This window comes from Gambusia affinis, linkage group LG18 (genome assembly GCF_019740435.1).
Source record: "Gambusia affinis linkage group LG18, SWU_Gaff_1.0, whole genome shotgun sequence".
NCBI lineage: Eukaryota > Metazoa > Chordata > Actinopteri > Cyprinodontiformes > Poeciliidae > Gambusia > Gambusia affinis.
Genome location: NC_057885.1, coordinates 17,226,928 through 17,253,085, shown reverse-complemented (window position 1 = coordinate 17,253,085; position 26,158 = coordinate 17,226,928). Strand labels below are relative to the sequence as shown.

The 26,158-nt window shown below is 38.1% G+C and overlaps 2 protein-coding genes across 8 annotated transcripts; both read right to left on the bottom strand.

Annotated features, from left to right (window-relative positions):
• Nucleotides 1–4,628: 4,628 nt before the first annotated feature.
• LOC122820288 (DNA damage-inducible transcript 4-like protein) lies at nucleotides 4,629–12,080 on the bottom strand. Of its 6 annotated transcripts, none has more exons than XM_044097591.1 (4): nucleotides 11,670–12,080; nucleotides 10,967–11,085; nucleotides 6,853–6,974; nucleotides 4,629–6,453 (listed from the first exon to the last, which is right to left on the bottom strand). In XM_044097591.1, exons 3-4 carry the CDS (start codon nucleotides 6,941–6,943, stop codon nucleotides 5,969–5,971), a joined length of 576 nt encoding a protein of 191 aa, XP_043953526.1. In that variant the 5' UTR covers nucleotides 6,944–6,974; nucleotides 10,967–11,085; nucleotides 11,670–12,080; the 3' UTR covers nucleotides 4,629–5,968. The 6 variants fall into 6 exon arrangements, with proteins under 6 accessions (XP_043953526.1, XP_043953527.1, XP_043953525.1 ...); XM_044097592.1 differs by having other exon boundaries at nucleotides 10,963–11,085; nucleotides 11,670–12,079; XM_044097590.1 differs by lacking the exon at nucleotides 11,670–12,080 and having other exon boundaries at nucleotides 10,910–11,041.
• A 107-nt stretch (nucleotides 12,081–12,187) lies between these two features.
• On the bottom strand, nucleotides 12,188–22,492 carry LOC122820287 (nucleolar and coiled-body phosphoprotein 1-like). 2 transcript variants are annotated; one of them, XM_044097586.1, is made up of 12 exons: nucleotides 22,209–22,492; nucleotides 20,960–21,037; nucleotides 18,952–18,999; nucleotides 17,865–17,897; nucleotides 17,608–17,694; nucleotides 17,043–17,132; nucleotides 16,815–16,880; nucleotides 16,473–16,559; nucleotides 14,740–14,844; nucleotides 14,617–14,641; nucleotides 14,453–14,535; nucleotides 12,188–13,919 (listed from the first exon to the last, which is right to left on the bottom strand). In XM_044097586.1, the coding sequence occupies exons 1-12, from the start codon at nucleotides 22,264–22,266 to the stop codon at nucleotides 13,909–13,911; spliced, it is 771 nt and encodes a 256-aa protein (XP_043953521.1). In that variant the 5' UTR covers nucleotides 22,267–22,492; the 3' UTR covers nucleotides 12,188–13,908. The 2 variants fall into 2 exon arrangements, with proteins under 2 accessions (XP_043953521.1, XP_043953520.1); XM_044097585.1 differs by having other exon boundaries at nucleotides 12,188–13,922; nucleotides 22,209–22,483.
• Between the last annotated feature and the right edge of the window lie 3,666 nt (nucleotides 22,493–26,158).

Here is a 26,158-nt window from a genome sequence, read left to right as displayed (position 1 = left end):
GAGTGTTAATGGCGTTTGTTTTTGAACGAGAGTAAAGCTTTATTCAGATTAGAGAGTCAAAGGGAAAAGAATAGCTCACATCTTATGAGCATATCTACAAGGTAGACAAGGTTTAAGAGAAAGGCAGTGATAGTGAGACAGTAGTGAGGTGTGCAGTGGGAAACTCAAAAGGTTTAAAGATAGAGGTGTGATTTGTTAAGGGATCAATTCTGAGCCTCTGGAGGTTTGCAGAGGTGATAGAGTGAGAGATAGATGAGGTCAAAGAGGAGTCACCATGGAGTACAGTACAATGTTCACAGATTACACCCTGATCCCCAATTTACATGATCCGCCTCTTCTGGACTGATACTGTCTCCTGATGACAACTGAGCACTACATCAAACCTTTTCCCTCAACAATCCTTCAGTCCTGAACATCCAGAGACACATAGAGAAAATTACAAAGTCGGCCTTCTATTGCCTGAAGAACATTTCCAGGATTAAATGACTAATGTCTGAGCAAAGTCAGGATAAAAAGTCAGCCAAAGAGCTACAACTGATCCAGAACGCTGATGCTTGCGTTCTGACTAAAACTAACATAGAGTCAATTTAAGTCAACCTTATCTTATTGCACATTTCAGCATAAGGCAGTTCAAAAATGCTTTACACCATAAAAACATGATGGAATTATGAAACAAGCAGTAAACATTACATTTTCTCAAATACCATCATTCAAATCCTCAAGCAAATAAGTTGATCAATGTTCCAGGAATCAGGAATCAATGGCAAATCTACACTGATAGGTTTTTAGCCTTGATTTAAAGAATCTCAGTGTTTCAGCATCTTTTCAGTTTTCTGGAAGTTTGTTCCAGATTTGTGGTGAATAGAAACTGAATGCTGCTTCTCCATGTTTGTTTCTTGTTTTTCAGTATGCAGAGCAGATCAGAACCAGAGGATCTGAGAGGTCTGGAAGGTTGATACAACATCAATAGTTCTTCAATGTTTATAAACTAACAACAGTATTTCAGAGTGATTTTAAAACTGGGGTGATAAAAGGAAGGGATGAAAAAGAGACAATACATAAGGAGACAAGGGTTAAGTGAGGATTTGTGACAGAAAGATTGCTGCTAAGATGAAAAACAAGGTTTTTAAGAAGACATCTAGACCAGATATGATTCAAGGTTTAGAAAGTGGCATTAATAGAGAGACAGCAGGTGGAGGTGGAGATGGCACAGCTGATGATGCTCAGATATTTACTGAGTGTGGCCCAAATGAACAGGATTCAAAATTAGTGTTTTAGAGAGATAGACCATGTTTATTTAAAGCAAAAATAAAGATGCAAAGCTGAAGAGTTTTAAAGGTGACAAAAGTTGTTAAAAGTGGAGCTAAATAGGTGAAGAAAAGGAAAACAACAGGAAGCATACCACTGCTATTTTTATTCCTTATTTTATATAGAAACATGAGTTTGCTGGCAAGACTCTGAAGATTAAAAAGCTTATAATAACAAGTCTGCAAAGAGACTCCGATAACAACGCTATCTTTAACATTCAAAAAAGATGAAATACAAAAGAAAAAACGCATTGTTGACATAAAATATACACAAACAACAGCCGGCAGATAAACACACCGAGATAAGCAACACAGAGTCCCATGGTGACATGCAATCACTCTCCAGCCAAGTTTATCAGATTTCCCTCTTCCAAAAAGAAGGCTGTAAAACGGGTCAGGAGGAAGGGAAACATGGAACCATGCCAGGCGTATCTCTGAGACCTCACAACAAACAGGCCTATCCTGTGACTTTGAGCCTCCCTGTCAGCCCCCGCGGGGACAGAAAGGCGGCTCAAAGTTGGTAAACATCTGTAGGCAGAGGGTTTGTGCAATCACCCTCCTCAGTAAGACTCAGCCTGCGAGGCTGTGGCAGCACAACACTCTCTGTGCAAGATGAGGTGAATCATGCTGACACCGAGGATCTCAAGTATCACCACTAGATTCATAAGCTTTGGCAAATGAGCTGCCAAGCCAGCACAGCAGAGCTGAGATTATATCGGTTTCAGCAGCATGAAAACACTTCCAGTAGTTTTCCGCCATGCTTACGTTAACAACAGTTACATTGGAGTGGCTCTTCAGCAGAGACTTATGATGCCTTTGAATTTGTTTATTTTTCTTCTAAAAACCACGAGAGATACTTTATGTTTAAAATGCTGCAAATATTGCAGTAACTGGAAATATGTGAAATTAGATCACGAGGGAGGCTACTGTTGAGAAAAATGTTTTATTTCAGTTTCTTGGTAAAGCTGGCGGAGAAACTAAATGTATCACTTTCACATTTATCAAAGTTTAAAGTGAATCCAGGGAAGTGCAGCTGTTTAACATTTCATTGCTGTCAAATCTTCCAAACAAAATCTAAACATTTGAAAGTGAATCCAGCTCACATTGCTAAGCTTAGGAATAGTTTTATTTATGAGAAGGTCCAGGGTGTACCCTGCCTCCTGGTTGTCGACCACTGGAGACCCTCCAAAGGATAAGCATGTTATATAATGCAGTGTTTCCCAACCCTGGTCCTCAAGGCTCACTGACCTGCATGTTTCAGGTAGTTCCTTGCTTCAGTCCAGCTGAATTCAATTGATGACTGATTAACAGGCGTTTGTTGAACTGCAATCAGTTGAATCATTAAAGCAGGGAAACCTCTAAAACATGTAGGACAGTGTGCCTTAAGGACCAGGGTTAGGAAACACTGATATAATGGATGGATGAATAAATAAATAAATAAACAAACACAAAAATTAATATTAAATCTCTCCCATGGGTGTACATTTGTTGTGATTATATCATTCTTTCTCAAAGCTGACCCTTTGGATCCTGCAAAAATGTACACATAATCTCAAGAGACTTTCACAGAATCTCCAGAAAATAAGTCAAGATTGCTTTTTCTTTAAAAAAAAAAATTTTTCCATGCTCTGTAATAATCTTCATTGAGAGCAGAACATTTCTGCCATAGAAATCGAACTCAAAGGGAGAAAGCCCAGACAGAGCACTGAAGGGAGATGAGAATCAAGCAGAAATGCAAAGGAAGGCAATGACCAAGCTACAGTTAGCCTTTCTTGGCTAAACATTGCATAACCCAGAACTTATTTTTTCATTCATTTAAACCATTAGCTGAACACAAGTTAGATAAGAAGCTAATTTGCCACTCCCAAATATTTTTAACTGACCAAAATGGAGCCAAGAAAAAGCTAGCTCAACTTAGCATAAAGACAGACAACACTGAAAATGATTAGCCTAACCTAGCCAAACAGTATAATGAGACAGTATTCACAAGATTTTAGTTACTTAGTTATTCATACATCATATAAGCTTAATCTGACACTCAAATTTACTTCTAAAAATGGATAACTGGTGCTAAGTGAAAGCCAACTAATGCTAGCATGGAAATAAGAAACCTTTAGATATTTTTCAGAAGACCATAGTTACTTTCTTGGTAATCTACCACTTTACAGCTTTCAGACTTTTCCGATGAAACATAAAAAGTGGCTCAGGGTGAAAGCTGGTTCATCTTCCAAAAAGACAGAAAACTTTGCAGTTGGGCTAGCGTAACCCTTAGCATGTTTGATGTTTGTTATAATGTAAAAAACTTTTAGAGCAATAATTGAAACCATTTTAATGGTTAAAAGCATAAAATGCTGTCCAATTTTAGATTAGGCCATTTGCTTAAGAGTTTCCACAGCTTTGTAGACCTCGACAGGCAAACAATAGAGGGTTATAGTCCTGACCCACAATAACGCAGCAGGGCAAGGGGTGCTGTGTGCCTCAGGAGATGATCAGTGCTTCTTTGTCCTTCACAATGACACTGCATCTTGCATATTCTCATGTGATCTTTTCATTAACTGCAAAAACAGTGTCAGTCTGTTCAGTAGCTTGTGCAAGAGTGACATCACAACTTAATTGGTTACAGTTTCATACGAAGCGGTAGACCATTAGATGAGGTCAGCTCTCCCAGAGCCTCAAACACTTTAACAAGAAGGATTTTTGGAAAGGAAAAAAGAACTTGAAAGATCTCTCACCAGAGTGTCATATTTTAAAGTCCTTTTAAAGTAATAACAGTTTCATAACTGAGGAATGCCACAAGTTCTTGCAAAGAGATTGAGAAACAGCAGATTCCTCAGTTTCAGCCTTAAATTAACTGGTAAATCATTTTCCTTTAACTTGAGCACACCATTTTGTCCAAGTGCAGAATCTATAAAAAGTAGCATTTATTATAATCTTGGCAGTAGAGTTTTTGCAAGTTCTCAGAACTAAATTTAGCAAGTCTAAAGTTTAGCTTTAGACTAATTACTACAAAGTGACAAAATTTCACTCTTTAAACTGAAATACCGAATATAACTTTTCAAATAATTTATTGCAATGCACTGAATTAACTTCAACACCTCACAATACATGGCAAGCCAGTTACTTGCAGGTTTTAACAAACCATTAGTTTTAAAATCAAACAACACATGAAAATTTTGGACCAATTTAAAGTAAAAGTTGGTCCAAAGCATCTCAACCAACGTCAATCATGTTTGATTAGCAATGATACTGAAAGACAGTATTCAAGTCAACTGAACAAAAATAAAAATGCTTAAAGAGCAACACTAAATAATGCTTCAACAGTAAAAATTATAAAATATTTTATTGGCTAATGGACAAGTACTTGCCTTGCACAATAAATAAGGATTAAAAGACAAAGAATACCATAAACCGAAGTACACAATTAAAAATAGCCGAGCCTCCAACACTGAGTGAACCAAACTTTTAATTGTTTATAAAGGCTCTTGCTTTGTAAAGGTGTATCTGTCAGTATAAAAATAAAAATGCATTAAAACATTCACACAGAACAGCCCACTGCTGTGATCCGAGTGCAGAACGGACAGTTGTACGAGTTAAGGCCCCCAGCCTGACAGCATCTTCACAGCTCTTGATGTTTGCACTTCATCACAACTAGATGCATATGGCTACCTAAAGACCACACAATGGTCTTCAAGTCAAGCCTGGACACCTTCAATGGGAATTCTTCCACTCAAAAGTCTAGGAGCACACATTTTCTATCAATTTTCACCCTCAGATTCATAAAATTACTCTATTGCTCTCACCCACAACTTTGCTGACTCTGGGGGTAAAACGCTCCTCTCTGCTTGTCCTTGAAACAGTTTTTTCCTGCAATGAAATTTAGTGCATCTTGCACAAAAAAAAAAAAAAAAACAGTACTCTGCTTATGGGTAAAATTTGAACTCAACTATGTTACACACATCCTAAAGAGGGCTTTTTATGTCGAAGCCACAATATTATTTTGGTTGGAACTGGACAGAACGCTAATTATTCCAAAGGATGTAATTAGCCTTCTGTCTGGTGTTTAGAGGAAAAGCACCAGAGAGCAAAGGTTCAAGCATCTACTGCAGGATTCAAGACACATCAAACCTAAACAACCCCGACATATTGAGTGAGAGCAGAGCATGTTACAAGGTTTTTTTTGTTGTTGTTTTTTTTAGCATAGTTTTGAGTGAGAGCACTGCAATATCTGAGCATGAAAACAATTGCCTTGCTCTCAAACTGCATAACTATGCTTCTATTTCTTGGAAGAAAACTTCCCATTGTGTTACTGCAGCTTAACATTCAAAGCATCTGGAAACACAGATGCATCTACAAAGTGGCTAGTGCCTTTAGCAGAAGAGTCTCCCGCAAACATGTCAATGTGAACACTTTTACATTCATTTTGAAAAGGTAAATTGTAAAATTGTGCTTGAGTGAGGAACTGCTCCAAGAAGAAAAAAGGGAAATTTTAAGGACTATGAAGCTGAAGTCAGAAATATCTGGTTTGTTTAGCATTTAAAATCCTAACCTTACAGTGACAAACTTGTACAAAAGAGCTGAAAACGTGACACCGCTTTGGTCTCACTTGTAATTTTTTAAGTGCATTTCACCGCAGGGAGACACTTTCTCACTTCCAACACAGTTCAACACTTCTCGATCACAGTGCCAGCCGAGGAGGAGTACAGTTTTTTCTTGACCAGACGAAAACCTGGACTCAGTTTGATGACGTGCCTGAAGGTCGGGCCGAAGCACGAGCCCATTGAGAGGAAGTCCCGCAGGCTGGGCCAAACCGAACCGTCCTGCTTGAACACAAGAGTCAGCTCAAACGTGGGAACGACTGAGGCATCGCATGCAATGCGCTCCAGCTGCTTCCAGCCCTTCTCCAGCTCCAGGTGGACGTACAGGACGCATCCGCGCAGGCCGCAGGGCTCGCAGGACGCCAGCTGGAGAACCTCGCGGGCTATCCTCCGGGTCAGCTTCTCTGGTACCAGAACAGAGGAGCAGTGCAACGTCGTTTTTTTGGCCCGGGACAGGCAGTTTTCAAACATCTTAGCCAACTGGTGGCAGCTTCTGTCCTCTGTTACGTCTGCATGGGGCTCGGCCATGCAGTGATCCCAGAAATCCAACTCTGTAAAACCACACAGATAGAAGTTAAAGCACATCCAATACAGGACATTGTCATTTCAACAACATGCATGTAAATGCAACAGTAAGATACGTTTGCATGCTCCAGTGCACAGGTATGTCATGAAGAGGACTAAAAAATGCAATAGTCAAATACTTAACAAAACAGAGATAATTTATAAGCTCTAGGACAGGCAGATGGGGTTAAGCATCAGCTTTTTCTTTCTTTTTTCTTTTTTTTTTTTTTTTTTACACAGAGGCTAAAGGGATGACTTCATCCTATGTAGCCATCCCTCCCCCTTCCACTGCTGCAGCCATGCACCACACAGAGACAAACAAGCAGCTGGAAATAATAAACACGTTCTCCAACAATAAAACCCACAGAAAACACCAGCAGGCTTACCTTTCTCGATGCACACCTGGTCGTACCGCCTTTCAACCAGCTCCGAAATACCCTCCGTGTTTTTAGTCTTTAATTTACTCGTGGCAACCATGGTGACTGTTACTTATCCACAATACAGCTGCCTGGAAAACCGGGGAAGCGTCATTAAGTTACACCAGCACCTGTTTTTTTAAGTCTTAAAACGCAGCTAACTGACAATTCTTTCCGCAGTCCCTAACTAAAAATTAGGTTTTAATCAAGCTTGAAAAAACGAAAAAGTGTACTAGCAAACTAATCACCTTGAATCCACAAAAATAACTTTAAGCTTTTAGAAATAAAGCCACACTCCACGCCACTTTCTCTCACAGAAAACGTACCTTTTACATTCAAACTCGATGCACGCAGAACTTCCCAGTAATATTTATACCTTCATCGACTCAGCTGATCAGAGGGTTTAACCAATCAGAACGCGTCTTTCAAAAGCCTAACCTATGACGTTCCTGATTGGCTAAAAGATTAGTTCAGTTGGAAATTCTATAGGTGGAGAAAATATATGTGTTGCTATGTGGACGAACTGACCGATCTATCTATCTATCTATAGCAAGTTTTTTTTTTATCGGTTTAATATGGTATTCTAATCTTAAAAGATAAGTTTTCATTAGCAGTAACATAATTAACAAAAATAAAGGCATGAAATATCCCTGGTTGTAATTCGTTTAAATAACGTGTTTAGTAAATTATAAATGATTCTTTCAATAATATAAAAAATTATTGAATATATATATATCTATATATATGTATATAGATATATATATAGATATATATATTCTTACTTGCTCATAGATAGATAGATAGATAGATAGATAGATAGATAGATAGATAGATAGATAGATAGATAGATAGATAGATAGATAGATAGATAGATAGATAGATAGATAGATAGATAGATAGATAGATAGATAGATAGATAGATAGATAGATAGATAGATAGATAGATAGATAGATAGATAGATAGATAGATAGATAGATAGATAGATAGATAGATAGATAGATAGATAGATAGATAGATAGATAGATAGATAGATAGATAGACGGCTGAGCAAAGGGCACAGAGAGGTGAATGGAGGAAGACTGCAGCAGTTCACTGAGGTATGAAGCAGTGAGGTTGTGAATGGCTTGAATGTAAGAAGAGGGATTATGTGACATTTGACTGGGAGCCAGTGGTGTGCCAGGTGAATTGGTTCTGGAGATGTTATGGCAAACTGAGTTCTGGACTAACTGAAGTTTGTGGATGACTTTCTGAGGTGCAGACAGAGGTGATTAGCTAAGTATATAGTACTTCAGCCACGTCTAGACTGTTTGAATATTTTCAACAAGATAATTTGGTCCCATGTGACAATTTCAAATTAAAAATTCTTACTTGCTCATAAATAATATAAGCAAAATGTTTTAATAAAATGACCAAAGTCATTTTTAGACAGCATTGAAGACACAGTGAAGACACATCATTTATCTCTCGAGATTGAGGTCCTTAGCTTCTTTGGGAGTAGATGAGCTTATTAATTTTTAAGCCCACAACACACGATGTTTTGTAAACAGACAGGAGCAAAAAAAAAAAAAAAAAAAAAAAAGAAAAGAAAAGAAAAAAGGTTAAACAAATGCATCATTCAACTAAATAGTGACCTGACTCAAAACCCAGCCAGCAAGCCAAATAGCCAACCAAAAAATCAAAGCAAAAAAGAAACCAATCAAACCAACCAATCATCAATGAACAGTGTAACAAAGTAACACTGTTTTTGTCTTGATTTTTGTGAAAAAACATCAAGACAAAAACAAAAAAAATTTAAATACAGAACAACCCAACCACCAAACAGACTAACTAACCAACCAACAAACAAACAACAAAAAAGTAACCATTAGGCCTACAAATTAAATAACTAGTCAAATCACCACAACAACCAAAAACCCAAGAAAATACACCAAGACAAACACAATGACAAAGAATTAGACAGGACCAAAGACATGACTTTTAGATTCTGTTAATCTAAATATAGCCCTAATAGAACCACTTCTATCCACCACCTGTTTACTTTCCTCAATTGTTTTTTTAGACAATTACCAGCCCAATATTCTGTCCTGGTAAGGTACAAAACACCAAAACAACTGACAAAAAGCTTCGAAGACCTTCAGAAAACCTGGAGTCTATTATTACAAACCGCTTCAAAAGACGACATTAGAATCAAAATATAAAGAAATGTGTTTCTGTATTGTTTAAAGCTGCAAAGGAACCCTAAAATGCTCCTTTTCACTGTCGCTACACATATGAATGTGTGTCCATAGTGTGTGTAGACCTGGCAGGAGCAGCACAGGCCCAGCAGCAGCTTACCTCTCAACACACTCTGTCGTTACCAAGATTTTCTTGCTGAAACTGGATCTGGCTCACTTGCCCCCAGCTGCTCTGCTGAATGAAGGGTAATGGAATCCAGTGGGCGCCTCAGACAGATAGCTTTCTCCCAGTCACAAGGAGGCAAATATGCCCCCGGGGGGGGAAAGTCACACTCTTTAGGTAATGTTACCCCCCATGAGTGCAGACATACACAGTGTGAGGTAACTTAAGCAAGGAATAAGAAACAGTTTGAATGTTTGTAATGGGTAAAAAGTGCAGTTCCATTATATTAATCTCATCTGCTGATGGAGAAATTATTAATAAATGGTTGAAGTGAGACGGGGCGTGCATCTGAACCAGAGCTCATGAGAAAGCTTTCATTCAGGTCTGCCTTACTTTTATCTCACTTGTGTTCACTTTCTGCTGAGACAGCCGTTTGCACTGTCAAATAAAAACTTTACGAGCCTGGAAACCGTTTTTCCATCATCAGCTCATTCAGTTTTGTGACGTGTGAGAAATCTTCATTGACATACAATAAAGAGGAACGTTTAAAATAGGGGACGCATGGCCTGAAACCTGATCTGTAGTCAGATTCAGCTGCAATGTGGGTTAACTGTGCAGAAATTATGACAGACATTGTCTATAACAGCTTGTCCTTGCATGAACACGGGAGACCTCCTTCATTCTAATTTACAACAATTTCTTCATTAAACATAATCTGATATATTGCTAGACCTTTCAACACACAATATAATCAAAATAAACGAGCGCTCTTTTAAATGTCCACAAACCACAAACTTAACAGGCTGGCAAAAAGAAAGAGCTGTCTACTGTCCAAAACCCAACCAACCAAGAAAAATACTTAATCAACCAAAACAAAAAACACACCAATCAAGCCAAGTATCAATAGCAAACCAGCCAACCAAACAACCAATCTACCAACCAACCAAGCAGTTGGTAACCCTCTCAGGAAAAAGCTAACAATTCAAGAAAGCAACAGACCAATCAAACAGCAAAACCACAGAGCAACGCAAAAAGGTAGGGCTACTTAAAATAAGTTGTTATTCTAAGAAAAACATCCAGGCCTATAACCACTGGGACACTCAACCCACAGTAAAACATGGTGGGGCCAAAATCATACTGTGTGGTTTCCTTTTCTTCAGATGGAACTGGGATTTCATTTTTCCCAAAGTGAATGAAATGATGAAAAGATTTAACCTAAACCCTTCAAGGTTCTGCTAAAAAGTTAAAAATGAAGAGGTATTTTATCTGTGGGGTCCTCACTGTCTGATAGATTTCAAAAATGTCTAAAAGGTAGAGTCAGCAAATATTACCAAGCCATAATGATAACCTTCATCAAATGACTGAATCAAAAGATGTTTCAACAATATTGACTTAAGGGTGTGTACACTTATGCAAACACATTGCATAAGAGCTAATTTGATCGCTCAGCTGCAAAAGTTTTAAAAATTATTTACACCAGTAAGTTTTTATACATGATATAAACCTCTCATTTTAGCAGGTTTAACAAAGGTGTGAACACTTTTTTTTATCCACTGTATAATTGTGTTTTTTTTGTCTTAATATCTCTGCTCGCTGTCATTTTTCTCTCCTGAAATAAAAGCATCCCGTCACATGTCACATTTTGTTCTTGCTTTGTGCAGCAAATACGTGGCTGAAAATTTGCTCCACCTTCTGTTTCCATGAAAGACCCAGAAGATGAAAGGAGCTGCGTTTCGGATTACCAACCAGCCGCAGTCCAGATGAAGCTCTTGTGGTTCATGTGAAAACACCTGGCATGGCGGCTGGCACCTCTTGGCTCCATGAAACGTGCCGCTTGCAGAGGCCTTTTGCTGAGTTGCACTTAACTGCAATGAGAGACAGCTGTTTTACTTTGCAGCCGATGCTCTGGGTGATACATGATTCTCACACATCAACACGGCTGCTCATGTGAGAGCTGGAAGCCCTTGTGTAAAAAAAAAAAAAAAACAGCTACAGAAAAGTGGAAGACCATATGGATCAATTAGGGGGAGGAAAAACATACATACATTTAATAAATGGCATCATGCTGTTCACTTCTGACACAGCTAATCTTAAATGTCATGTTTTCACTAGCTGGAGGAGGAAAAATCATCATAATTTATAGAAATAAATGTTTGAATACATCAGTTTAGATCAGGCAAAACTGGAAAAATACCAACGTCTCCGGGTTCTAATGGAAACCTTTGGGTCTGGAGTCTCTCGTCTTCCTCCAATCTATGGAGTTCAGGTCAGACCAGTTTGTTGGACAATCAAACACAGTGACATTATGGTAATTGAACTAGCTTTTGGTACTATTGGCAGCATCAGTATCTCCATACAACTTCTCTAAAACGTCTTGGTAGACGGCTGCGTCTGGACATCAGAAACCTGGGGGACAAGAACCAGCAGATGACATGGCACCATCACTGACCTCACGCTGAACTTCAAGCAACATGGATTCTGCGCCTCTCCACAATTTCCCCCAGATTCTGAGACCTTGATTTCCACGTTAATGCAAACTTTGCTGGGCTTACAACCACTGATAAACCAGTCCAGTCCATTTTCTCTGGCTTGCAGTCTGGTTGTAGGATTCGTCTGTGTGTGGTGGATCTTCCCCTTCCAGCAGGACTCTAAACATTGGGTCAGATTAGTTTCTGCACTCTAAATGCTGAGAGCAAGTACAAGCTGCAGAAAAAACTCCAAAAACAACAACTTGCAATTGCATTAAGTAACTGAGCCCAGACTGCAGGTGGTAAGGCTTCAGTTGCATTTTATGAGAGCTCAGTTTTGATGGAAGAGCGCCCAGAATAAGTTGCTCACTCTCAGCGCCCTCTGGTGGCCAAAAAATAAAGCAAATATTTTAAGATGAATTTTTCTCTTGAAGTTTCAACATAAAATCAGCACAAAGCGCATGCTCAAAGAAAAAGTATTTCTTACGATCACCACAAATGAACCATTATCCAAACTTTTATTGACGAAACCGTGGCCAATAGTTCATGACATAAAGCACAAAGCAGTCTCAGTAGTTAATACAATAATCGTGTTACTTCATGTTGATTCGCGAAGAAAAAATCAGCAACATTTCTCTACCAAAATAGAGGAAAGTACAATTACACCAAAATAAACCATTAAAAAACACCTAAATAATAATAACAAAAAATCCCAGAAGAGATAAATCAAGAGCAAAAACATAAAAGGCTGAACAGAAACGTGATTTATTTCATTAAACAGGTGAGGATTCTGAGGTAAGTGCACTGTAGAGAAAATGTGTTTGTGGACTGAACTTCACAGCAGACAGAAGTTAGCTTTACAGCAATAATAGTCGTTTTATATGTAAAGATTACAAACCGTCATTTCCTAATTTAAGCTTTGCTTTTTGTGGAGATCATGGTGGATATTCTTATCAGAAACCAGTAAACAAAAATAACACAAAGCAAGCATGGGTGATTTAGTGTTTGTCTTAAAATACAAAACACTGGGATGAAATACAAGCTTTTAATCTTTTATAATTTTGTTTGTTTAAAACAAAAACGTGTCTGTTTATCCTCATCCTTGACAGGCGTCATATCCAGATACACTGTGACCTGTAGGAGGCGCTGTTTATGTGCACTTCAACAGTCGTTTAAAAATGAACAAATCCAGGTAAAATCAATATATAAAATAAAAATACAAGCTTAAAATTTTATGTGTTTGGGTGAAGGGGTATTACAAAAAATCTTTGACAAATCCTTTAGGATATCAATTTTAAGCTTATATTACATTTCACAAAAAAAAAGAGAACACTTTTAAACGTATAGTCATCCATTGTAGACAATTAAGGCTGCATTCACACTGCAACCTGAGGTGACCCAATTCCGATATATTTTATTTTATTTTAATGTGTTACGACCTGTATATGATCTCTTTATGGCAGTCTGAGCAACACAGATCAGATTTTTTTTCGAATGCGACCCAGGCCACTGTCTGAGATCTGTCCGATCTTTTCAAATGTGACCTGAATCCTAACAGTCCTGAACGTCACTGATAGTCGACAAACGTCACTATTCTGCGTCCCGATACGCGCAAGCAGGACGAAAAACAACAACAACAACAACCATGGCGGACAATAATGAGGGTTAAGTTTTTTATAAGCTGGTTCCGGTCTGACAACTTCAGAATTGCAAGCTACTCCACCGTTAGCATCCATGTTTACTTCCGCAAACGCTCAGCACTACTTATTATTTTTATGGCACTACTTATTTTTTTTATGGCGGTTGGCAAAACTCTGAGCGCCTATGTGTGACGTTATTGCGCCCTCTACTGCGCATGCGGGACACTTTTATTCACTGGAGAACACATACAGGTCGGATATATTTGGAAGTGAACGACCACGCCCAAAAAAAAAAAAAAAAAAAAAAAATCCGATTGGACAAAAGTCGGGATTGGATCACTTGGGGTTGCAATGTAGACAAAATTTATTATATTGCTGGTTTCCACCAAAACATGCACAGAACCTCACAGTCCTTGTGGTAAAGCACAACTTGCTCTTTCTATGTGTGAAATTACACTTTTCAGAGTTTTCCCTACTTTGCAAAAGTATTTCCACAAATTAAAAAACAAAATCAGCCGTTGGGTTCAGATCAGCAGAACGTTGGAGGTGCAGATGTTGACTTACGAAGCCTTTCCTCTCCTTATCTGGCAGCTGCTGTAACACAGATAACGGAAGTAATGATGGAAAACAAGCTTGAATTGGAATTACATGAAGTTTTCTGAAAAATCTCAAGACATCCTTTAGTTTGAAACAACTTAAACTATTTCTTCCTTTGCAAAATTCCTATGGCATGAATCCATTTCCTTCTGCAGCTTTGAGCAAAGGCAAGTGGTAGGGAAGGGAAGTTGGATTCCTACCCAGATATATTTAATTTTTTTAGGTGGAGGACAGACATCGACACATTCCTCCAGTGTTTGGGCTGCGCTGACATTTACAGGCCTACACAATAGCTCCGGTCCAAAAGAATCAGTGTTTATGCAAGGAAGTCGCTATCTTTCAATCCCAGCTACTTGTTTTAGGGCGGTGGCGAGAAATCACAGGAAACACCTTCTGTTGCCTGGCTGAGCCGCTGAAGCCCGTAGAGCACAACGAGATATTAAAAGCCAGTGACTTCCCTGGAATAACTGGGAGATTGTCTCTGGAAGAAAGCGCTTGCCACAGGAAGGACTGGGACGGCGGCTCACCATTTTCTTCGCCGCCTGATGACTTCACTCCTAGGAGCATGACTCCATCTTTGCTGCTCTCCGGCCTGCTCTGGAACGATGCACTTTGGGGGCAAAAGGATGCATGATTATCTGGGATATAGACGTTTGAAAACATAATTAACGCCTTGCAGTACCAAACTTACTTCTCGGTTCCAGTGTCGATCGTTTCTGAGGAGCAGACAGTGACACGTTGGGTGAAGCAATAACTGACTAAAGCTTGAAATTATCACGTGAGGGAAGTACTGGGAAGAAAAGCTGGTTTGTACCTGTGTGATCGTGGACCTTCTTGCTTTTGAATTTCAAGAAAAAAGCGGCTACACCTGCAACCAGGGCAGCAGGCAGAAGAAGCCACCACAGCCGTTTGTCTGAACCTACAAGAGGAAAACATCCATCCAGTCTGACACGTCTGTTTAGATATCAAATGGTAAATCAGTAGAAATACATCAACCAAAGAAAGAGATAAAACAGTTTACAAAGTGAGGCTGGACTTCTACTGTAGGATCCACTTGGGTTGAATCAATAAAACCTTCTTTATTTACTGTGTCCTGTTTGGTAGAGCAGCACTCAGTATTGTTGTCTGAGGGCCAAGGAGAATCACAGGTAAGGCTATTTCTATAATGCTCCACTTAATATAAGTCTAAGAAACATCATTAAGAATTTCAGCAATACTTTAGTTGAAGGGGTGAGCATAAGACTGACATGACACCATCAGAAACATGACATAGCATCTGTCATGAACACGAAGACGTTTTCATGAATGTTTATGACTGTGGTCATCAACCGTCATTCGGTAAACAATGACACTTTTAAAGGAAAGTCGACACTTAAAGGACGTTTTATGCAAATGTTCATAGAACTTTACATTAAAAGGCTCATTCTTGACTGAATAATGCAAAGTTTACACTTTTACTGGACTTTCAATGCAACTTTTTGTGCAACTTTGCCTTAAATGTGTCATTATTTGCCGAATGACACTTCATCACAACAGTTGTAAACAGTCATGAACAGATCATGTTCATGACTATTATGTCATGTTTATGACAGTCTTATGCACACCCCTTCAAATAAAGTGTTAACAAAATCTTTTCCAAAAAAGGGGAGAAAGAGAATAAAGACAATAAAGGGGAAGTAGGTGATAAAGGGAGAGAAAGAAGGATAAATAATATCCTAGATGTCTGCTTCTACACCTGCAGAAAGAGAGAAAAAAAACTTAACTGAAAAGTACGTGGTGCTAATTAATACAGGATGTATTTAGTGGCAACCAGAGCCCAATGTAGTCTACTAGGACACTAGAGTAACTTAAGGGAAATAAGCTAAGCTAATGTAAAAATTAATTGATTAGCTGTGATTATTCACCTTAATGTAGTTCAGTTTCACTAGCAGCACCCAGACCTGCTTACAGTATCTTTTGAAACACTTAAACAGAACCTGTGTGACAGCATGAAGTAGGCAGTGGAATCTCAAAAGGCAACACATGATGCCCCGATTCAAAAAATACTCAAGAAGAGATGAGAACCAAAGTCCCTGACCTCCATCGGTGTGGAGAGGGTTGCACTAATAAAACAGTCTCACATTTAGCCAAAATCATCTGGGTGATTCCAAAGACTTCTGGGAAAAACCAAGGTGTTTGGAAGGTAAAATTAACTACAAAATATTATTTATTTAATCTGAAATTGAACAATTAGAGCAAAAAAAATACTTTTTTACAGCACCAGTCATCTTTCCTGCAAATGCTTCAAGACAACATCTCACAATATTCAGAAATTAGACCTATCAAAATGCTCGGCAGCCAGCCAATCAGTGAAGACCTCTTTTCTCTAAAATGTCACAATATTTGTAAAGTTAGAGGAGAAGCAGGTTGATCAAAATGTTAAAATTGTATCTGACATTTTTAAAATGGGCTGGTATTGTCCGACTGTCTGTCTGGATATTTAAATGATATATCAGCATTATTTTAGTGAGGTCATCTAACTACAGCGTTGGAAAGCTTTGAACTTACCGGCAGCTTTCTGCTCAGATGCTTCCTTTTCTTGCCTTTCACTGGATTTCTGTTCTGGATTCTGGATCATCGCATCTGTTGTTGTGGCTAAATTAATTAATGAAACAGATGTTACCTTAAGAATGAGGGATTCTATAGAAAGAAATTAAATAAAATATAAAGAGAACATGCAGTGGAGATAGTTGAAACTGTGAACAGCAGGTATAAAAGTTTTTTTTTAAAGATCACAATAAATAATAAATGTTTTCAGAGCCAGGCCGTTTTTTTAAGCCAGGTCGCCACACTTAAAAAACTGCATCTAGCGTCGCTTTTTCAAAGCCACATGGTGGAATCGTGTCTCACCTGCAGTCGCATTCGTGTTGCTTGTTATGGACGGGGTTTTGTATTCAGGAGTTGTAGATGTCAAAGCTAATAGAAACAGAAAACCCAGACAGACGATATAAATCTTTCAAACACTAAATCGCACATTGAAATGTTCTAATTGCATCAACGGCAGGCCACAAGATGTAGAGAAATAAAAGCAAGAAAATTAAAGGAACAAAACCAGTAAAATATCAAGAAATGTCTTACTTTGGTTGATGGTTTGATTGTTATTTGTTGTGTTCTGGCTGGGTGGTTGAGCAGTCGTCGCATTCGTTGAAGATGTATAATCAGTCGTTGCTAGAAAGAAAGAAAGAAAGGAGAGAAAGGAAGAAAGAAAGGAGGCATCCTTTACTATTATTTAGGTAACTATTGGTCATGCTTTCTATATTTATCACTCACTTTCTGAGCCAAACATTCTCACAAAAACTGCTTTAATAATCAAGTGTCCAATCTCCAGAGCGTCTAGATTTTTATTTATTCAATCTGATAGACCAAGACAAAGTGATCTTTGAAGTTGGAAACAATGTTTCAAGCTTTGAACATGAATCAGAAGCCTGACGAGAGAAAAGTTATTAATGGAAGAAAACTGGTTTGTCGCCATCGTGGCCGTCTTTTAGCTTTCATGCTAACACGACTGAACCTAAAATGTGGACATATTACTTCAAAACGAATGATAAAATGTACACAGTCTCTTATTGCAAATTAATAAAAATATTTATGAGCAAGAAAGTAAACAAAATTATGGAGGAAGAGTGTAGAAGGACAAACTTACGTCCAGGGGTAGAGCCGTTGGGAACAGGTGTAGCTGTTGATGCACTGGAAGTTGTTAAAGATGTTGCTGGACTTTCTGTTGTTGGTCCTTTGGGTGATTAAAAACAAGAAAATATCAAGAAGAGTACATAAAGCGCATAATATCAAAAATGTCTTAAAAATAATTGGTTTTAGATTTAACAAGGTTAGCTTCTACAATGTTGACAAATCTACCAAAGGAAGTAAAGACACTTTAATTATCTTAACCACTTTACTCACCTGATACCTTTGAAGGTGGTTCACTTGACGGACCTGTAAAGCAGCAGAAGCAGGACGGTTATCTTAGAGAGAGGAGCTGATATCGCTTTCATAATTTACTCCGTCTACAGGGATTTTAAGGTTTCATTTTGCCCAATGTAAACCAGAGTGATGCTTTGTTGTTGGATCCAAGACTTTGAAGGGAAGATTACATCTCTGGGACAGTTTTGAAAAATTGGATAATTTGGAAGGGGGTGTCTCAGGTCACATCCAGGATACCAGGCAGAAAGTGGATGAATGCACTGATGTACAGTCACATCAAGAAACAAAGTTATTTAAAAATATAAATGATGGGGTTTTATGTATTTTGAATATATCTAGTGTTACTGAGGAATATTTAGTTTTGATGTGTGTTTAGCTTTAAATACTTGAACACTTTGATAATCACCAGAGAGTTCGGACATTAAAAGTATAAACTAGATGGAGGGTGTGGTGATTTTACCATGACTGAATCTTCATATCTGTTTCTGTTTTTAGATAGAGAACAGAAATAATAAAAAGCTGCTGAAACTGAACTTTCCCCTGGCGCTAGAATTGCAGCACAGCTAGTTGCGACGTCAGCTTAGAAAAGCAGCAGTTTAAAAGTTGTGAGATTTTTTTTTTTTTTTTGGAAGAATTAGTTCACTGATTCTTTGATATACAGTAGGTAGATAGTTACTATACATCAGATCCATATATCGGAGTATTTAGGGACCACAGCTGCTTGCTAAGAGCTAAAATTGACGATTTGGAGAAATTATAACTGCCTATCTCAATAGTTCAAAAAACAAATTTACCTTAATATGCATTAATACACACAGTAGAAATCATCTCAGCTACTTTATGAGTATTTCTTGCAGTTTTCAGTTGTACTTTTGCTGAACTTTGAAGCTATGACTAATGTCAAAGCAATGTACCTATGGGTGTTCATAGGATTGAAAAGCTGTGAGAAGTTAAAAATGGAAGAATTAAAGGCCAGTCGTCACAGTTAGAGCTTATTAAAGAACATAACGTGAATTTATTAAACTTGAGAAATTTGCTGGACTATATTTTCCACTTCTATACTCACCAGTAGTAATCTTCTCTGGAGGTTGTATGGTTGAATCAGATGATGAAACTGAAAAGTAGAGAGAGATGGCTAGAGCTAAAGCTAAAGATAGAGCAACACATTAAAAAGTTGATTTTGCCGGTACAGTATATTCCAACTAAAGGTTTTTAACATATTGCCATGTTTTAACATGAGCCAGAACATCCTGGTGTTGTTAACATCCTCCCCTCCTGAGGACATGTAGAAACTTTTAGGACTAATCTGCCACAAAAACCCAAGTCCCACTTTCTATGCGTCCGACATTTCCTCTGACATGTTCTCTATTTTAAGGTTCGCACTTCATTTTTTTTGCAGGATTCCTGTTTGGCAGAGCTTTAAAAGTCAAAGACAAAGACCTGCATGTTCTGTCAGGCTGGGGAGGAAAAGTCAAGATAGTCGTGGCTTTTTGGTGTTTTATGGGTGGACATCCTCTTCACTAAGTGAGAAGCTGCATCCTGTTACAGACAGACAATTGGTGGCCCACTGGCCTGCGCCGGGCTTCCTGTCTTAACCTCTGTCTGCGACAACTTCATTCATATTCACCAGCAGATAAGAGTCTGGGCAGCGCAACTCAGAAACAGTCGACGGTTTGGAAGGTTATATCCTTAAAATCATTTAACCCAAGTAAGATTTATACCCTGCGACTTTTTTTTACACTTCAATGAATTGTATTTGCGTTTACCGACTGATGCAAAGCAGTGCATAAACGTGGAGATTTTTTTACAAATAAAAATCTGAAAAGTGTGTCATTCATTTGTTGAGTTGATGCTACTAAAACAGTCCAAGTTCAGTCAGATTGAATGGAGATCATCTGATTTTCAGACCTTTTCACAGATTGTGTTGAATTGAGGTCTAGACCTTCACAGAAATGAATATTTTTTGTTATAGACAACGCTAATTTAAAGGTTTTGTTGTGCTAATGCTAAAGCGCTACTCCTACATGCCCGTTAGTGGAAGCTAATGCTAAGACGCTAGCTTCAATTCAAATTATACCTGCCCTTGAAAAACCTTGAACATCTTAGCATTATTCAGATTACTTTGAGATGCCCTTAGAGGTTTTTATGTTTATATTTTCATCTCTTCTGTGCGCATTTTATTTTGTTCTTGCATATTTGTTGTTTTAAATAAAATTATTGAGAAAAAAACAGAGCTGAGGTGCAAATTTCAAAACGATTCTTAGCAGCAGATAACCAAAAGTTCAACAGAGGTGTTGAACTTTATTCGACTTACTGTTTACAAAACACTCAAGCAAATTAGCGCTTTAGGATTTATCTGGAAGATTAAATTTGGAGCAGGGGTGTCCAAACTTTTTGCAACAAATCCCAAAGTTGAAAGTACCCAGGGGCCATATTGATTCTACGGCTTAAAGCAAAGCATAAAATAATTTAGTTGTGAATTTTACTTAATAAATTAAATAATAAGGAAGAAAGGTGAATTTTCTTTTGTCTTATTAGCTTTTGAAGACTTGATTTTTTTTAGTTTATTTGGTCTAGAAAGAATGTTAGTCTATTCCAAACAACAAGAACTAAAACTTTTTTTAATAAAACCCTCCTCTATTAACCAAGTTTAGTAGAAGTAATGGGCTCTCGTCCATTTTTAGTAAAATATTGCTAGATTTTTATAGCCCTACTTACTATGAAATCAAATGAAAACAAATGCAACTATGAAAAAAAACAACAAACAATTTCCATTAACGAAGAATCAAGCTTCCTCGTCTCTTCTGAATAGTAATAATCACCGAAGCATGACTCTGCCGCCACCGTGTTTTACCTCTGGGTGACGTGTTCACAGTGAAATCTTCCTCTCACACATTTGGCATTTTTAAGGCAGGCTAAAAAGTTCCAATTTGGTCTTTTCTGATTCAATCATCTTCTTCTTCATGCGTCTCTCTACATGACTTATGCCAAACTTTCAATGGGAATTTAAATGATATATCAGCATTATTTTAGTGAGGTCATCTAACTACAGCGTTGGAAAGCTTTGAACTTACCGGCAGCTTTCTGCTCAGATGCTTCCTTTTCTTGGCTTTCACTGGATTTCTGTTCTGTATTCGCATCTGCTGTTGTGGCTAAATTAATTAATGAAACAGATGTTACCTTAAGAATGAGGCATTACATAGAAAGAAATTAAATAAAATATAAAGAGAACATGCAGTGGAGATAGTTGAAACTGTGAACAGCAGGTATAAAAGGTTTATTTTTTAAAGATCAACAATAGCTTTCTTCTTGCCAATGTTTCAATCAAGGCCAGATTTATGAAAGTAATTGTTTATAAACTCCACAGATTCTCATGTCTGCAGCTCCTCCAGAGTTCCCATCAGCCTCTCGACTGATTAATGCTCTCCCTGAATCAGCCTGAGGGGGAAAAAAAATTACTTTTTCTTACATTTTGGACAAGAAATTGTTAATTTTCTTCTTTAAAAATTTTATTTTTTAATTGTTTATTTGCATCTTTTACAGTATTTCTAATATCGCATAAAAAGGCTTAAGAGGTTAAATAAAAAATCTGCAGAATGTAGCTATTTTTTTGTTGAGATAAGTAATACACTAATCAGTAGCTGCAATCCCACACTGCAGTTTGTGATTTTAATTCGACAACATTCAAGACACGTCAATACTTTTGCAAGGCCTTACTTTAACAAGTCTTGGTAGATTGAAAAAAAAAAAAAGAGTTAACTTTATGTTGATTTAGCGAGGTCAAAACTGGAGCCTGCACAGTTTCATGACAAACGGCAAGGGTGTTTCCTCTAGATGTTTACTGCTGGAAGTCGGTTTGTTTCCATCAGGGACCTTTCTGGTCGCAGGACAATAATCTGTTGTTTCTGTGACAGAGGGGGCAGTCCGGTTCCCACTGGTTATCTGAAGTTAGATCACCTATCAGACCGGCGCAGGGCTGCCGCGAGGAAAAACAAACCAGGAGCCAGTCCATTTATTCTCTCCCTCAGTCGGGTTAAATCTTATTCTTAAGGCTAGATGTCACACAGAGGGCGTAAAAATAATAAATACAGTAAAACGGGACTTTGAAAAAGCTGCAGAAGATTGAAAATTTCTGGTAAAACCAACAAGAAAAACTCAAGGTGTGAGTCTCTTCTTTGCACATGTGATCTTTGTCCTGGCAAAAACCAGAACTAAATCGCACCGGGAGAAATAAAAGTTAGATTTAACTTTCTTATTAAAACAAATGAGTTTGTTTTAGCCATTAAGTTTGAACCGTAGGATTTGATCCAATTTAGACCCTACCTGGTGCGGCTGATCCCAGCAGCAGGAGCAGCAGGATGAAAACCCTGATGGACTTCATGGCGACAGCGTGGATCTCCTCCGACTTCTTCTGCAGACTGGAGCTGGGTGGACTTTGCAATGTAAAGAAAAAAAAGAAGAAGAAGAAGAAGAAGAAGAAGAAGAGGTGTCCAAGCCTGGTCCCTCCACCGCTGATGCTTATTTCGCACTTCCTTTACCCAGAGAAGGGGAGGAAACACACTGGCTTCCCTTTCTGACGTAAAGTGGGTGGATGTGGCGAGTCGCAGCGCGGCCCCAGTCCATTTAAACAACAATCTATGTTTGGACCCGTCAGCCTGAGGCAACTCCCATCGCTTATTTTTTCCTGCTCTGACAACGTCGGAGGGGTTTGGGAGGAGACCGGGACGACACAGCAGCACTGTCATCAGCAATTATAGGAGATAAGCAAATGACTGCTGAGGAATCTGCAGTCAACATTAGAGATGCTGAGAATCCTTCATCGATGTGGACCTGCTGATGAATGTGAGCATCAGCAACTGGATAATAAACTACCAGCTTGTTTTCTTATATAAACAATTAAAAACAAGCCATGATGTCTCACTGTCTAACACATCGTCGTGTTGAAGTTACAGATTTATTCTGCTTTCTGCTCCTTTTATTAGATCGTCACAACAACAACATTTTTAAGGTTTCATTTCAACCTAGAACATCTAAATCCCTCACTAAGGCCTGCAGAAATGAGTCAACAACAATAAATAAACTGAGCGACATGCTATCTATTCGAACGGAGAGTTCCTAATTAATGTCCATTCACAGATTTAGCAAATCATCATGTTGTGTGTACTGACAGCGACGAGGTTGCAGAAAGATTTATGCACTTATTGGAAATCCTTGGTCGTTACAATTATTATCAGAGATCACATAAAGCTCTGGGAAACATTAAAAGAGCATTTAATATGATCAGTTTCTCTGATTTTACTCTTTATAGGTAAATGTTTAAGTAAAATGAACACTGTTCTTTTAATCTATGAACTACTGACAACATGTCTGTGAAATTCCAAGCACAAATTTAGTATTTATTTCCATAAAATGAGAAGTGGTCAAAAAAGATTCAGTGCTTTCAGATCTCAAATATTGCAAAGAAAATAAAAGTTCATATTCATTTAGAAACAACAATACTGACGTTTTAACTCAGGGAGAGTTCAGAAATCAACATTTGGTGGAAAAACCAGGAGGTCTTCAGTGGGTTTCAGTGCAGTGGGCTCTAGGATTTGACTAGGAACTAATATCAAAAGTTGCATGAAGATGGGCTCATCTGAGAAGAAGAGTTGTTGAACATTTAATCAATTTATAGCTGCAGTCTGTAGCATGACTGCACGACATTCAAGTCGGCTGAATAAAAAAATGTAGACAACCCAGAAGACTTTTGCTACGATTTTCTGTGGACTGTTTGACAAAGTAGCAGTAGCTTGTTCGTTACAAGCAGCAATGAAAACACAATCTGTGAAAACGGAGCCTAGAAAAGGATGTGGAAGGAAAATATTCAGAAACCTTGACTATAAAACCAACTCACCCATCATCTGCTCATGTCTTTGGCTGTGGTTTGTGTTGAGTTTAGTTTTTTTTCCCCCTCTTGTTTTGTACCATTCGTCTGAACTGAATAATTAGGTGCCGACTTGGTAGAGGGGAAGTTGGAAGGTTCTCAACAAAGGTGTTTCCTCCCAATCAACCTCTGTGACTTCTTTGATTAAATTTGGAAGACGAAGCCAAGAATGCACACCCCTACCACCAAGCAAGAATCACAAATATCCGCTCCTTCACTCAAATACTTTCACACACCTCATTCCCGTTCTCCCAAAAACAAGTCTATCTTGTGCAAAAGTGAAAAAACTTTTGCATAAAATAGATACGGTACGGATACGGTGGTCCAACCATGACGTAAAGAGGATTTCAATTTCTCAAGTTTTTTTTTTTTTTTGGGGGTTTTGTTCAAAGCACAATACTCGAATCAGAGGAAGTGAACGCTCACATCCTGTTTTTTGGGGATCTTTATTTTAAAAGAGCAGCGAGAGAAAGAGAATGTGTGGACCGATTGTCAGCTTCACAATGAGAAAGGTCTTTGCTTTGGAGAGCGAGAGCTGCCAGAAGATCTCCTGGGACACGTGTTTACAGGTCCTGCTTCAAAATGTTAATTATGCAACTTAATACTCATCACAACGGGAAACCAAAGACATAACGCTTTCTATTAAAATCTTTCAGAAGCACATTCATCCCATTGATTTTGGGTTGTTTATGAGCAAACTGCGTCTCAACAGCGTAATTCAGGCTTGAAATTTGTCAGTCCTCTCCTCAGAAATACATTTGATTTTTTTTTTTATAGTTTGCTGATACTACAACTGACACATCTCTTGTGTTAGTGATTCCTTAACCTTAATACCTTGACTAAGCAGAAAAAAGTTAATTTTTCTATTTGGCCAAGGTTTGAAGCCTGGAGGAAAAGTGGAAAAAACACATAATTTATTGAGGTCCAGCCCTGGTGATATTGGCCCACAATGTTTTATCAAGTTCAAAGGCTACAAGATGGTTGACGTCACAGCTAACAATGCGAGCGAGCTGAAGGTGATTATTAAAACTGGGGTATGTAACTTTCAAATATTAAAAAAGCTTTTCTATATTTGTTAAAACTGCCCCCATGTCCTTACAGTACATTATGAAACAGATAATCTGTGAAAAGATCTTCACCACCTTCTCCCAGTGCTATTATTGTTGTTTGAATAAATTCACCGCTGCAGGTAAAAAAAACCCTCCCCAAAACAACCAATTAGATCCAGGAGGGAGTCTTAGCTCTGTCAGGCAACCTCTGGCCCACACTGCTAAATATGCTAATGACGGCGGAAAAACTTACCATTACAGGAAAGCCGTTTATCCGCCATCATCAGTGGCTATGCTACCTAGCGTTAGCATCCGGGGCAGCCTCTGTTGTGGTGATGGTGAATGGGCTGTAACGTAGCCGAGAGCAAGCCGTAAGGCAAAATGAGCCCCCACCATGTACTTAGTGTGTAACTTACAATACATGGATATTCTTCTCAATAGTCTTAACATTTCTACAGTACATGTTTATTTAAACTTGAGCAGCAAAAGCGGTGTTTAGGCCTATTGGTTCAAGTGTTTCGTATTTTCCCCACACTATACCATTTTGGAGGAAAACACACCAAACTTGTGAAATTTCAGTATTTTAATGGAATTAAAAAATAGACGGGGCCAAACAGCGCCCCCTAAAGTTACATAGGCTAAAGAGTTGAAAATTAGTACATACTTAGAACCCCCTGAAACAAGAAAGAAAAGTCTATAACGCAACAGGAAGTTGATCATTTTTGGTTGTTTCTTAGATGTCAAACTTTTAGCAAACTCTTTTTAGGGAACTTGAGCTATCCGCTTCATTTGGTCAATATGTCCAAGTATTGAACAAGTATGTGGGATTAAAAGTGATCATAAGGTTCAGTTTTTTGTGAATGAAGCTCACACGAGTTTCCAGTTCAATGTTGTTCACAGCTTAAATGTTCACAGGTGTAAAGTTGAAATTTTCTGAATGTTTTCATTAGCTTTAAGCAATAGCCATCAAAATTAAGAGAAAGAACTTAATTGAGTGAATGTACTAAATCTGTAGAGTATAAAATGTTGCACGTTTTGTATTGAAATACTGACAAATACATTTAAATACATTTAGTATTACGGTGATACTCTGCCTTATCAAGATGAACTTGTACGTTTTGGCCTGTTTTAAACACAAAACAAAACCTTTAGATAAAGATTACTAAAATGTTATACCTAAGGATAAATTTTAAAAAACTAATGATTTGACACAAATGTTCTCCCATACTTTAAATTGACCTAGAAACTACACATTAAAACAAACAACTTAAGAGTTCATATACACTCACACACAACACGGG

Coding starts and splice junctions, on each gene's coding strand:
- LOC122820287 (XM_044097585.1), bottom strand. CDS start 22,266: ATGAAGTCCATCAGGGTTTTCATCCTGCTGCTCCTGCTGCTGGGATCA. Junction 17,695..17,864: donor ACCACCTTCAAAGGTATCAG/GTGAGTAAAGTG, acceptor AATCACCCAAAG/GACCAACAACAGAAAGTCCA. Junction 16,560..16,814: donor CAACACGAATGCGACTGCAG/GTGAGACACGAT, acceptor TAATTAATTTAG/CCACAACAACAGATGCGATG.
- LOC122820288 (XM_044097591.1), bottom strand. CDS start 6,943: ATGGTTGCCACGAGTAAATTAAAGACTAAAAACACGGAGGGTATTTCG. Junction 6,454..6,852: donor CCAGGTGTGCATCGAGAAAG/GTAAGCCTGCTG, acceptor GTGGTTTTACAG/AGTTGGATTTCTGGGATCAC.